At 35.5% G+C, this 14,725-nt stretch overlaps 1 protein-coding gene across 2 annotated transcripts in view; it reads right to left on the bottom strand.

The window, feature by feature from the left end:
• The window catches only part of PIK3C2G (phosphatidylinositol-4-phosphate 3-kinase catalytic subunit type 2 gamma), a 340,658-nt gene that overhangs the window by 88,783 nt on the left and 237,150 nt on the right, over positions 1-14,725 (bottom strand). For both annotated transcript variants that reach the window (XM_032391756.1, XM_032391757.1), the window contains 2 exons: positions 12,367-12,523; positions 5,302-5,411 (listed from right to left, as the gene is read on the bottom strand). In XM_032391756.1, the coding sequence (XP_032247647.1) occupies positions 5,302-5,411; positions 12,367-12,523 (267 nt within the window). The remainder of the gene's footprint in view (positions 1-5,301; positions 5,412-12,366; positions 12,524-14,725) is intronic.

Here is a 14,725-nt window from a genome sequence, read left to right as displayed (position 1 = left end):
AGTGATTGAAAATTCTAAAATAACCCATTTGGACAGCATTTTAATGGATCGTTGCCTTTGTTGCCTAGCAGTGAGCTTGGCAGAGATATTACATGAGAGTATCAATTTCAGGAACTGAGTCATGAGACTTTCTTGATTCTATTCAACAGCACTCAGCTGTAAGGTGAGTAGAAAAAAGTAAGGGAAGCAGAGAGAAGAGTTGGCAGTGCTGTGAAAAACCTTTGTGGCCAGTAAACCAATTTTATTCTCATTTTCCTCTAAATACCATTAATTATAATACAATTTTTAATGCCATGTGGAGTACAGCATCTTCTGAAACTCTTACGATCAGCTCTTAACCCTGAATGTGAATACCCAAGAATAAGATAGGATCCTATGTGGTTCATAAATTGAGTACTCTCTTAGAGAGGCAGGAAAAGTCATTTCTTTCTTTTAAGTCTCATACAGTGTCAAGAGGGCAGCCTCTTAATGCTAATACTGTAGTCAGGACTAGGGTACTTAAGGTAGCCACACATGCTGTGTCTCAGAGGGCTTAGTCCTCATTCATGGCCCAGATCTGTGAGCTTGGTGGTGGTGGTGGTGGCGGGTGGATTTTCTTATCTTATTTTTATTTCTATTTTAGTACTAATACCAGAATAAACAGCGGCATAAAGCACTTTTAGCCCATCAGAACAAAGAGAACAAGGACTTTAAATATACAGGAGTGCTCATAAGTATATTAAAAGAGTTAATGCCACTCATTGAAGTACCAGCACTAACGCTGAATCCATTACATAACTTCATTTCTCTTTTGGTAAATTATGTGCACTGACGTCTACACTTCAAGTACCTCCTTAAGTTTTGGAATCCATGTGATGTCAGAGAACACAGCTTAAGATAACGATATTATTTACATAGAAAAATAAGCAAGTGCACTTGCTTATCATTAATTTTAACCATGTGGATCATGTCATTAAAGGTTCCACTCTTGTTTTTAATTATTCAGGCTACTTTTATAAATTCACTCTATACATTAAGTATTGACAAAAGAAATATTCTATAATCAGTTGTAAAATTATAAGTAACTTTTTAAAATGGTTAAGAATCTCAGTCACAATTAATTGAGGTTTCTTGAATCTCCATAATAGGTTCTTCACAGTGCTGTGTGGTAGAAAAGATTCTCAACACTTGATCTACATTTGCTTACCAAAGAATTTAGAGAACAGGTGGAGAGGCAAACTCAAAACACATTAAATCATATCTAAAAATAAAGGTATGTGATTGAGATTATAGGATAAAATATATTACTGAGACAGGCTCTTGGAAGTTAAAGGGAGAGTGAGTCTCATGCTCCCATGAGAGAAATCTTTCTCTGAGCAGACAAGGGGAAAAATAGAGAAAGGTTCAAGACATCTGTTAAAGGGCCAAAACAGAAAAAGGAAAGAGGGTGACTATTTTGGAGTCACTAGGCAAATTATCCCATGGTGGTCCCCCAGGGCGGCAATTATAGCAGATCTTAAACCAAACATCCAGGAGACACCTGGTGATGGCACAGAGATAATAGTACTGGGAAGGGACATCTGTCCTCCCTCAAGGCTTGGGATATTCAGGATATGAGGATTATTGCCTGAGAAAAGATCTACTTTGTTCAAACTGTAGCCCAACTGGGCTCTAAGGGACCTTGAGAAAACTATGGTCTGAATTATGAACCAGCCTATCCCAAGGGCCTGCATATGAGAGACATGGTTTTGAGCACACAGGGTGGAGTTTAAGACCCCCACTCTGGAGCATAACCCCTGGATACACATTGTGGTTCTGTCTACAGCTGGCTATATCCTTTGGCAAATTACTTAACCTCTCTGGGGTCTCAATGTCCTAATCTAAAAATGTACATTAAGGGCACCTGGGTGGCTCAGCTGGTTAAGCGACTGCCTTCGGCTCAGGTCATGATCCTGGAGTCCCGGGATCGAGTCCCGCATTGGGCTCCCTGCTCAGCAGGGAGTCTGCTTCTCCCTCTGACCCTCCCCCCTCTCATGTGCTCTCTCTCTCCTCTCATCCTCTCTCAAATAAATAAATAAAATCTTTAAAAAAAAATAAAAAAAATAAAAATAAAAATGTACATTAAAATGATATTATCTCACAGACTTGTTATGATGATTAAACAAGTTACCACATGAAAAGCACTTAGAACAGGGCCTGACACATAAGAAGTACTATGTTAAATGTTAGTCATTGTTATATAACTTTTATATACTTAATGTTTGATGTTTACATTGGATTTTCTGTTAAACTTTTAAATATATCTTAAGGGGAATAAAACTTGTTTCACATTCAGATATTTTTAAAAGTGGAAAAATGGGACTATGTCCCCTATTTTACTTGGGAGAAACTGGTATAACCAACCAGTATATTAAGGTGATATACTAGACAACATGTAATTTAGTAATAAATTAAGTATAGCAGGAAGTAGTACATGTTCTGTAGAATTATAGAAGAAAAGACTAGTCACTACTAGAATAATCTGAGGTTTCATGGATGAGGTACGAATGGTCCAGCATCTCAAAGAATAGGTAGAACTGAAAGTTAGATCAGACTCCCCCCTCTATTCCAGTAATTTTATGATTCCTTGGAAGCATTTCTGATGCGTTAAATAGACAAAAGAGGAATGAATGTATATTGAGAAAGTTATCTACCCAGAAGATGACTCATTTGGGAATAATGGAGGTGGGGTAGATAAACCTTGATAAAGACAATCAGATCATAAGGTCCTGAAAAGTAAGCGGTAGGAAACGGCAAGTCAAAGACAATTATTGAACAGAGAAAGGATGTGCCCTCATTTAATTGACTAGATGCTTTTTAAGTCTGCAATGGAGAACAAATTTTTTACCATAAAGTTGTAGAAAGAAGTTTAATTAACAGAACATACTATATAACATCTGAAAGTGAGAAAATTAGCCTGGCAGAGATATGCAGGCAGGATAATGAGGTCTAGCTCACTGCCAGGAGATTAGTGGTTTCAGATCTACTTCCCATATTAGTTCACAATCTCTTGAATAGGAAGAGGAGATAAGTCAACGTAGGAAAGCTCACCCATATCTAAGATTCTGCTTTTTATAGATCTGGATGTGTCAGTTGAAGTCAGGAAATGTGGAGGGATGGAACTCTGGTGGACAAATAAAACCTATCTACATTTTCCTGTGGCCAGAGCCTGAAAGAGCTTTTCTTCATCCAATATATAGTTTTTTCCCTTTGCTTTAAATGGTAGTAGGGACTATTTGTAAACTATCTAAACAATGACACATCAAACACAAGCTATAACCTAATCACATGTTTCCAACCTCTACCTTTATTGGACCTCTCCATGCTCCTCCTCTGTCTCCCCACCTGCTTCCACTGACACATCAATCATTGTGCCAGTTGTGCAGTAGTGCACTTTAAAGAAAGGTATCCCGCTCAGATCCTAATGGGATAGCCTGAGAGGGGTGTGTTTTGGTACCATGTGATCTTAGGATGGAGTTAACTGGACTGGGGGTGAGCAGCTAGTGTGAAAGTCTGCTTCCTGCTGATGGGATCCCAGGGCTGTCTTGAACTCCAAAGGACCTTCCGGGCTCTGGGACAGAAGACCTTCTGCTCTTTCTGAGGCAAGTTGTTAGCCTTTCTCTTGGATTTCTCACACAAATCTCCTGCCCCATTAGTTGAGGCAACTTAAGAGTTCATTATCCATAAAACCAGGGATCTGGAACACTTATGAAAATCTTCAAGCTAGTGGCTTTGGCCACAGATGATTGTCAACTAATATTTGTAGCTTTCTAAGTGGACATAAACAAATGCTTCTTTCAGAGATAACTTTTACGATTAAAGGGCATTTTTAAAAATTATTATGTTATGTTAATCACCATACATTACATCATTAGTTTTTGATGTAGTGTTCCATGATTCATTGTTTGCGTATAACACCCAGTGCTCCATGCAGAACATTCCCTCTATTAAAGGGCATTTTTAAAGACTCAAAAAACCTACCAGACTTCACTAAAGAATCTCTAATGGTAGAATTTCAGAAACAAATTAAGTAGCAGGAAGGTATATTTTTGGCAAGGGCTCTGCCTGGTGTTCCTTAATGATATCATATTGTTTCCAGTATTGAATGTTGAAAAACCCTAGACCAGGGACTTTTATGGTCCCTAATCGTAGCTCTGTTTCTTACTACTTCTTTAATCATGGGCAAGACCTCTAATTCTTTGAATCTGTTTCCTCATTTGCATATTTATTGTCAGAATAAAGTATAAGGGCACCTCCAGTTCTAGTATTCTCTAATTATGCCATATTGCTTCTACTCAACCACAATAGCAGCCTTTCAATTAGAGTTCACAAAACAAAGATTCTTTGCAAAAGTGAAATTCATCAAGTATGTAGGATGTCCCAATTAACTCTCATTAGTCCATTGTAATAGAGAGCCTTCACTATACATTCTGGAAGGAGGGGAGAAAAAGTAATAATTGGGTGGGAAAGATTTTGTAAATACTGTTTTCCTCAGAAGGACAAGGCATACATCCATTAAAAAGAGTATTATCTGTACTTATAAATTTTTTATTAAAAGTATCAGAACAATTAAAAAGTAGACTCAAATAAGAGTTAATATTAAGAAGTTACAGGAAAGAGCACTGTATTTCTCTACTTAAACTATTTACTATGATAATAATTATGGCTAACATTTATTGAGCCCTAAAACTTGCTAGCAATTATGCTATCCATTCAAATATTGAAGTTCAAAGGAATCTTCTATTATAAAATGCACCACCCTTTTGACAATGATTTTGAGTCCAATTAATATTCACTGTATTCTGCCCAGACTCTTACTTTGATGTACATTAGTGTTTTCCCAGCCTTGCTTAGTAAAAAATAGATTAAAAATAAAAGATAGTTACCAAGTATTCCAATATTTGTATTGCCTTAGAGATGAAAGTAGTGAGTCCATATCTCATCATAAATCTCTTTTTCTAAATTGTTTTCCTGGACACAGTTCAAGTAGAACAACCAATCTATTTATGTCAGCCTTGCTCTTTTTAGTGACCTCTTATTGAGCAATGTATTAGATGAAGAGGCTGGGTAGCAAACAATAGCATGCTACAAAAACACTGACTAAGGCCTTCTGCTAGACATTCACATTGCTCCCTTTCTATCCCCTGGGAAAGAAGACACAGGCTGGTTCTAGAAATGACAGCTTTATACCAATGATTGTTCACCCTGAAATCAACTCAAATGTGAAACATGTATCTGTACACATGAGTGTATGTACATTCATACATTCACAGCTAATCTTACTTGGTAAAATGACTTGTTGCTTCCAGGTCTGTGTCTTGTGGACGAAGATTATTATACACATATTTCAGGTCTTGGATTCCACCCAGCTCAGGCAATCCTGCATGTATCATCTTAGCAAAACAAACAGAACAAAAACAAAAAAACTCAGAATAAACGTAAATCAAATCTTATTTAGTCAAGTTTGGTTAAGCTTACTTGGTTAATTCTACAAATACATATAAACTTAAATTTACATAACAACGCTTTTCAGTTTGTAAACACGAATGGATATAATTCATGTTTTTTTTAACTTCCTGTGTTTACTAATAGAAGCAACAAACAATAATAATAATAAGAAGAACCAATAAAGTTGTCAAAGTGCTTGCAGATTAATAATTTAATTTTATCTTCATCATAAACCAGTGAAGTAAGCGTGATAGTATGATTAACCTCACCTTGTCTTGTAGAAGAGGCATATTCAGCACTGGACAGTAGACTAATTAGGGTTCTAGTGTCAGAATCTCTAGACCTACTATTTAAAATCTGAATAATCATGAAAAAAGTTTCTTAACTTCTTTGAATCTCCATTTTCTCTTTTAAAGTAGAGATAAGAATACCCAACATGTTCTAGGGCAATCAAATGGTTAATGAATAAGGAAAGGATTTATACTTATAAATTGTTACACAAAAATTATATTGCAATACCCATTTTAAAGAAGAAAAACTTAATCCCCCAAAAAGTGTAAGTGAAGTGTCCAGATCAAATGGCGTGGAAGCACAGAGTATAAAACTCATCCCTCTGGTTCTTAATCTTACAATCTTTCATGACTCTATGACTCATATCCAAAAAACACAATTTTCCCTAGTTAAGTGGTGATTCCATTTGTTAAAGATTATTAAAACAATGAAGTAAAGATAAAATTATACTAAGTCTCAGATATTTTTTTCTGCCAACCTTTGGAAACTTACTGTGTTTATACTATAATGTAGACTGAAGGGATAATATTCATTTTAGTTACAGGCAAAAATAAAGAAAATATTTTTTGAGAAAAAGATCTTCCTGAAATAAATTTAAACTTTGAAAAAGAAGGAGGAGGAGGAGCACGAGGAGGAGAAGAAGGAGGAGAATGTCAACATTACCTCTATGACTAAGATGATAAATTATTTCCTGTTCTGGAATAGAGGCCCTCTTAGAGTGGTGGGAAGTTAAGAACAATGCTACTAATGCTAAAAATAAAGGATAAAATGAGAATATGGCTAGGAAAGATGGGTGAAGTTGTGATTGACTTGATGAAGTTCAAGCGAGAAAGAAATGGATTTGAAACTGTTGTCTTTCCTACTGTCCCCACTCAGGCAGAGGGAGCAGCATACATAGATGTACTGAGGAGAGCAAGACATCTTTCAGTAGTTCACAAAAAGAATTCCAGGAGAGCTTCTGGAACATAAGACATCCTGTGGATGGGTGACAAGAGATGGGGCTAAAGAGGTAAGTAGAGTAAGATCTTTTAGCAATATAAAAGTTTTGTACTTTATCCTAAAGGTGAGACAGCTCTTTTAGTGTTTTTAAATGGGCATGAAAATAACTGAATTGTGTTTTAAAAAGATCATCGTCGTTATTTATGGAACGTGGATTAAAGTGAAGCCAAATAAAAGACTAAACTAGGAGAATGTTTAGGAATAAAGAAAAAAGATAATTTATTGGATTTTAAAGATATGTAGGAAGTAGAGTTGGATAATTAATTGGATATATTTGGATGGCTGGGTGGAATCTAAAGCATATAGCTGTAAATATAGATTTGGGAGTCATTAACAGATAGTAATTAAAACGACGAAATGGATCAGGTAGTCCTAGAAAGGTGTTAACTGCTTCTCCTCATGGATCATCAAAATACATGATATCTAAATTTGAGCAAATTCTCTTCTCCTATAAATTCCTTTTTCCTGTTTCACAGTGCCATTTAAACTGCCACCATTGTCCAATTAACAAGAACTTCACATCTTTGATTCTTCTTCCTGACTCCCAATGTCAGTTACATTATTCTATAAAAACCACCTCAAGGATCTCTTGTATTCATTCCCCTTCCCACTGCAATTACTATCCTAGTTCAGCTCCTCATCTTCATTAGCTTAGATAACTTGAGTAGCCTTTTTCTAGTTCTTTAATCCCTCTCTCTCTAATTACATAACTTCTGAGTTATCTGTTTAAAATCCAAGCTAGATGATGGTACTCTCTTCATCAAAAGCAAAGAAACTTCTAAGTTCTCAGGTGTCTATATATCAAAGTCCAAAATCCTCATTCTGGTCATAAATGTCTTTTATAATCTAACTGTGATCTGTCACTTCATCTATTTCTATATAGGTCTTCCTTTGTACCACAGACTAGGTACATTTGATTACCTCTATTTCCAACACATGTCATGCGCATGCTCTTCGAGCCTCCACACATACTTATATTTTTCTCAGCCAAGATTCCTTTCCTCTCCCTCCTTATCTATTGAAATTCCTTTTGAAGGCGCAGCTTAAATATGTCTTTCTTTTTGAAGCACCACAGATTTTCTTGGTAAGATTTAATTACTGCTTTCTTTGTACAGCAATCCAATCTTGGTCACACCTCTTTCAAGTACTATGTTTTGTTCACATATATGTTTATCACATTCAATTTGAAGTCCTTTGAGGACAAGAACTGAGTTGTTATTTGATGTTAAGTTGTTTATATTGTCAAGCTTGGTGCCTTGCAAATAGAACTTTATGAAAGTCTGTAAAATAATGCGTGCTTGCATGCATGAATGAATGAGTGAATGAATGAATGAAAAAAAATGTCTGACCTTGTAAGGCACTAAAAGCCTAGAAGTAGCAAGTTCAACCCTGACTATGAAATTTAAAACCAACCATAGAGAGTATATTTCCAGCAGCAACTAAAGTCTAGATTAGGCTTTATCTTTTCAGTTTTGTACTAGTTCTAGAGACATCTGTGTACTTATTGTGAAAGTTTCCCCTTTATCAGACTATGATTGTCCATTTGCTAAGAAGAGCTTCTTCCTTAGATCTGCATTGCTTTCTGGTTTCTCTGGATACTCAGAATTCACACCTGCTTGCTTAGAACTCTGTCAAACATTTTCTTGGGAAGTACACCCTATACATACTCCTTCTTCTCCCCCCAACCCCCATTATACACCAACTGCCAAGTGTAGATGGCTTCAAAGTAGATGAATCCAGCTCTCTCCTTATTCTGTGGTTGATTAAAAGTAAACAACTGCAAGCTTTGCCCTTGTTGAGAGAGGAGACTGAGTATTGTGACCCTGCCATCGGAGTATGTATGACCTCACACCGGGGTCCACTTAATCATGTCTGTTCTCTGACTCACAGAGATGTGGTTCAAGTCCCTCTTAGCCTAGATTCCATGGGTAATAACTTTATTTGGGGCAATAGGAAAGGGAAAGGGTGGCTAGGCTAGTATAGGTAATGAAAAGATACAGGTGATAAACAGATAATTTCCTTTTTAAAGGAGAGGAACACTTTAAAATCTTCAACTTCTGTTCTCCTCCTGCTAAGTCCAAAGCTATTTTGATAGTTATGCTTAGGGAAACAGACACTCTTTGCCACCACATAGAGCAGTTAGAAAGATTTCTTCTGGGAAATATCTGATATAATAATGGGTGTGATAAACATTTTAAACTGGGTGAATGGTCCCTGTGTTCTTTGGGAGCCTTCCATAATAGCTGATATTGATTTTTTAATGAGAGAAAAGCTGATGAAATACAGGCTTTTATGTTAGTGAATTCAGCCAGCAACACTCTTGGGTCTCCTACAGATGTTTTGCTTTTAAGCAAGATGGGAATTTCATGGATTATTTTTTCCCTGCTTCTCCCAGGAGTAAATAAAAAGGACTGTGGATAACTGCAAATATGCTGCTCTCAACAAGGGATGAGCCATTAACTCCATAGTAGACTCACCAAACACTTGGGACTCATAACCCTGGATACTGACCATTCACAGAAGATAGAATTTATGACCCATGTCAATTATTTCTCAGGTTGTAACTGGGTCATGGAGTAGTAGATTGAGTTCTTTTAAAAGAAGTTAATACAACAAGAGTCAGTTTGAGACAGAATTGAAGGAAATATTGATTACTTACATGGGCAGAAAATAATCTTTCACAAATTTAAATTCCGTTTTTATTTTATAGGAAGCTATGCCAGAGAAAATGTGGTCCTGAAACCTTTACTGATGCCTTGGTTATCTACAGAATCCCATAAGAAAGAAACCTCAAAAGCAGAGACTGGAGAGGTAAATGACCAGAAACAGAGGGAATAACATACTACTGTTTCATATGTATTTATTCATTGGTCTAATTTGTCGACATTGCTTCTGGTCTGTTTTAGTTTCTGTGAGAGTCTAAATCTAAGATTATTTGCTTAATCTGAATTTGTGCTTTTTACTGCCAAAATTTCCTCCTTAGCCTTGAAGTCAAGACTTGAATAATTAGAACATAGGGAGATTTTTTGGGCATACTATGTAACAGAAACCTTCAACATTTGATTTTAATATTATTTTATGAAAAATTACTTCAGGTACTTGATAAAACACCATCTACTTCTTTTAAATGAAATTAACATTATATAAACTCTTTATATTATAGTTGTTTTTTTTTTAGAGATAGAGTGTGCACGTATGTGAGTGGGGAGGAGCAGAGGGAGAGGGACAGAGAATTTTAAGCAGACTTCCCTCTCAACGTGGAGCCCACACGGGGCTTGATCTCATTACCCTGAGATCATGACCTGAGCCAAAATCAAAAGTTGGATACTTAACTGACTGATCCAGCCAGGTGCCTTATAAAAATAACTTTTTATATATTATGACACATGTGCTATAAGTTTTCTTTTTAGGTAAGTAGAAAAGTTTATTAAACAAGAGAAAAAAGCCCAATAGCTTTTTCAATCAATTTTTTCAAATGGTTGTCCTTTTACTTAATATGCTCACTTTTGTTATTCAGCATAATTTTAGTGTCACCTGAGAAATAGCATAATCTGTATTTGTGCTTTTCTACTTTGGGTTTATTTTTAAAATGTCTGTGGTTGGTTCAAGCAGTTGTTGGAGTATGGTACTTACTCTTTGTATGCAGTTATTTATGACATTATAGACATTTAAAAAGGCTGGACACCTCATTTATTGTATACACGAATTTTATCTTCCTTACCATAGTGAAAATTTTAAGGCTGCCTAGGTCTCATATGTTAAGTATCCTCACAGTTTTTGGCATACAGTACTCATGAACTCAGGGATTCATGATTTAGAGCCTGTTAGAGACCCAGAGAATATTAGAATGATACTACCTAGATATTTATATGTAAATGGAGTCAAGATCACAGAGTTAGTCCTTGTAAAGTTTCCTTTGTGGTATGAACACAGATTATGAGCCATAAGCCATCTCATAATTGCAATATGGCCCAATAGAATTGGGAGATAGAATGCAAATCTACCAATATTAATCATTAGCTATTATTGGAATAGCCAACTTGAAAATTCTGGAAATGGGAAAAACTGCATATCCAGTTCACACATGAAGAAACCAAAGTGTCTTTATACATGAAAGATGACATGTTTATAGTGTTTTTTAAAATATCTATTTTTTAAGACAGAGTAAGGTGCATATGTTGTTTGAAAGTTAAACCAAGGATCCAGTCAAATCTTCATTGCAACAAGGTCAACATTTATTCAGCACTACCCAATAGAACTTTCCTGCAATGTTGGAAATGCTTTATAACTGTGTTGTCCAACATGGTATCACTAGCCATGTGTGGCTATTGAACACTTGAAATGTGGCTAGTGAGACTGAGGAGCTAAATTTTAAAGTTTAGTCAATACTAATTAATTTAAATTTAAGTAACCACACATGAGTAGGAGATACTCTTATGGACAGTGCTCTTTTGGATTAATAGGATCTAGTATAATAAAATAATTGAACCCTACAACATGACAGGCACTGTGTTAAGTGCTTTATATTAATTATCTAATAGGGTTATTATGAAATATAAATCAATTAATACACATAAAACAGTATAATGTTCATGCAAAACATTCACTTTTAGGTCATTTATTCATCAATCCTACAAGGTAGATGCTATTATCTTCATTTGATAGATGAGAAGCATCATCTTATTGGAGTTAAGTAAGAAGTCTGTGCCCTTAACAGCATCTGGTAGAATTACTGTCATCTGAATGTTCTAAACCAGCTATTTTTTATGATTGCATTGGCTCCAAACACCTTCCTGATTTACCAAAGTTGTGTTTCTCTCCTACATTTTGCTACGATTACTAGTGTGTATGTTATGTGCCTAAAGGAATCACCCCATCCTTCTCCCAGAAGATATTTCTATCAGATCCCTCTCCTTTCACCCTGTATATCTAGTCTCCATCTCTTTAACATTGGCCAGTGGAATGAAACTTAAATTTTCCACTGTAAGTCAACAGAGAGCATATAGGAGCATGACTAAGTAGGAACCAATGTACACCACTAAATGTACTACTCTCTGGTTGAGTTGCCAGGAAGCTGTCTTATATCTTTGACCCCCAGGTTCTTAATCTGGAAAAAGGCAGAGATTGGGAGGGGAGCCAGGAAAAATCCTTGCCTGGTCTACATCATTGGGTTGCTATGGGTGTAAATGAGATAGTATTTTTTAAAGTACTTTCGAAAAATCCTTAAGCACAATACAACTGATACAGTATTCTAAATTACTGTCCTTAATCTAGTATTTTTTAAAGTACTTTTGAAAAATCCTTAAGCACAATACAACTGATACAATATTCTAAATTATTGTCCTTAATCTTTAATCAAAATATACTGAGATAACCCCTGAATACATCAATATTATTGTGAATAGAAATGTTTGAGACAATAACTGTGAACTAATGGAATGAATTATTAAGAAATGTGTTTATAAGTTATACAATGGTACTTTTAGCTTGTTCATTCCCTACTGGTTTGAATAGCTCTTTGGGGAATGCCAAGCCATTAGCAAAAATAGACTACTGAAAGAGAGACATAAATGCAGTGTATTATTTTTGTTGTTTCCCCAAGGGACTTACCATTTCTAACAGGTTCAAGAGCAGTCGACTGTGCCTTCTGACAATATTATAAGCTTGACAGCAAAGCTCCACAAAATCTTGGAAATGCTGTGGGTTTTTCCCACCCTCTGTAATAAAGTACTCCATCTCTGAAGTAAAAATAAAAGGTGCTCGGTCCCTACAAACCCAAAAACAATAGCAACCATAAGCAGGAGGAGAAATGGTGTGTAGAGCTCAATTAGGCAGTTACAGCAACTTATTTTCATTTAAATTTTTTATGTTATTTTCTCTCTACTCTAAGGAATGGAACCACCTCCTTTATGGGATAGCTGGAGAAACTTGCTAATTGTAGGGTTTGAATAGTTTAGCTGGGCTGCAACAGAGAAGGAAGAACAAGTTATTTTACAATATGGTCTCAAATATTTAATTCCAAGTTGTATTTGATGGAAATATTATCCATTAAAAATTAATCTAAGGTCAATTAATAACAAAGGTGATTTTACAGAAACTATATTGCTAAATTGTTGCTAAATTTTAAAATAATAGAACAGACCATGTATTTGACCTCATGTTTTGGGTTTTTTTTTAAGTTTTCTTTTTTTCTTTTTTTTTCTTAGAAGATATTGACTCTTTAGGGAAAAAGTTTCAGGTGATAGCTAAGATATGTAATGACAAGTTCTTTCAAAAGGCAATCTATGAAAAAAAATTTAAATTCACTGTCGTATGCTTTGTAAGGGAAAAAAAAAGGAGGCTGTGTTTCATTTCACACTAGGCCCAATAAAAATATTGATCAGAAAGAAGGAAATATGAGCAAACCAATATGAGTTGGTAGGTAAATAATATTGCCTCCCGTAGTCCCAAGGTTGAAGAAATAGGAAAGCAAAGGACCAGAGAAGTGATCATGTTTTCTCTATTTTTGTCATTTTTTTTCTCATGTTCTTTGAGACATGAAGAGACCCAAGATGAAGCAATAGCATTTCTAAGAGATTAGCCGAGGAGGGATTGGAAACACTTCTCTGTGATATGAAGAATAATGATGAAACAAACCATGTTGATACTGTTTTGGCTTAAGGTCCTCTAGAAACATTTGAGATGGGAATACAGTTTTGGGTAAATATTGTTTTTAAAGTAAAGATTTTTGAATGAATTGAAATAAAACATATTTTAAAATTTGAGCCTAGCAGCCTAGATATAATTAAGGTTAGTCTAAGCAATAATTGAAAAAAGTCATGGACTATTGAGAAAGCTTCTTTTTTTTTTTTTTTTTAATAAAGACTGATTATGTTCTGTATTGTTGTATGATTAGCATTTGAATAACAATACAATAGAATGAAAAATCTTGCTAATCTAACTTAGACATCTCAGAAGTGTAGATATTCAGATCAGAAAGCTACAACCCAGGCATTTTGTAGCTGATCTGGATCAGTAGAATCTGACCACAGGCAAGTATTTTAAAGAAAATAAATAATCTACCTCTGTTTGATTGTAATTATTTTATTTTATTTATTTATTTTAGCGATCCATGCTACCATTGACTGGTGGGGAGGCTGGTGTAACAGTATCTTAACTTTATATTCATTCATTCAGTCATTCATTCCTTGAACAAAGTTTATTTTATTTTATTTTTTTTTAAAGATTTTATTTATTTATTTGAGAGAGAGAGAGCACAAGAGCGGGGAGCGGGAGAGGGAGAAGCAGACTCCCTGCTCAGCGGGGAGTCTGCTTCTCCCTCTGACCCTCCCCCCCCCATGCTCTCTCTCATTCTCTCTCTCTCAAATGAAAAAATAAAATCTTAAAAAAAAAAAAGAATCAAGTCCAAATTTTAAAATGTTTGCCTCAAATCCTTTTATTTTTGGCCTTCATTGATTTATCCAATCTGTATGCTATGAATTTACTTTATAGCCCTGTATTTTAGCCAAGCTGGAAGCAGAGCTATTGAGAACAGGAGATATACGGTGGGTTCTAATCCCAGACCTGCTGTATCTCAATTTCCTCATCTCTGAGGTCGGTAATACCTAGCTCTTAGAATTGCTGTGAAGATTACTAAAAACATGTACACAAATGCATGACACATAGAGAAGGCTACACACTTTTGAATTGCTATGATTAGAAGCTCTATGCAGGGGGCACAGATTTCAGGCCCTTGTTAGCCATGTTTTCAATCATGTTCTAGCACTTACTACTTCTGTGATTCTGGGCAAGTTACCTGTCCTCTCCATGCCTTAATTTCCTCCTCTGTAAAATGAAGACAAGGGCAGTTGACTCTTGGGACTTTTGAAAGGATTAAACAGGTTAAAGCATATAACAGTTAGAACACAGTCTGGCACGTAGTGAGCACTCAACTAATGTTAAATACTATTATTAGTCCTCAAACTAATAA

Source organism: Phoca vitulina, unplaced genomic scaffold (assembly GCF_004348235.1).
Source record: "Phoca vitulina isolate PV1807 unplaced genomic scaffold, GSC_HSeal_1.0 scaffold64, whole genome shotgun sequence".
NCBI classification, from domain to species: domain Eukaryota; kingdom Metazoa; phylum Chordata; class Mammalia; order Carnivora; family Phocidae; genus Phoca; species Phoca vitulina.
Note: the sequence above shows the minus strand (reverse complement) of the source record. Positions and strands in the feature narration are given on the sequence as shown.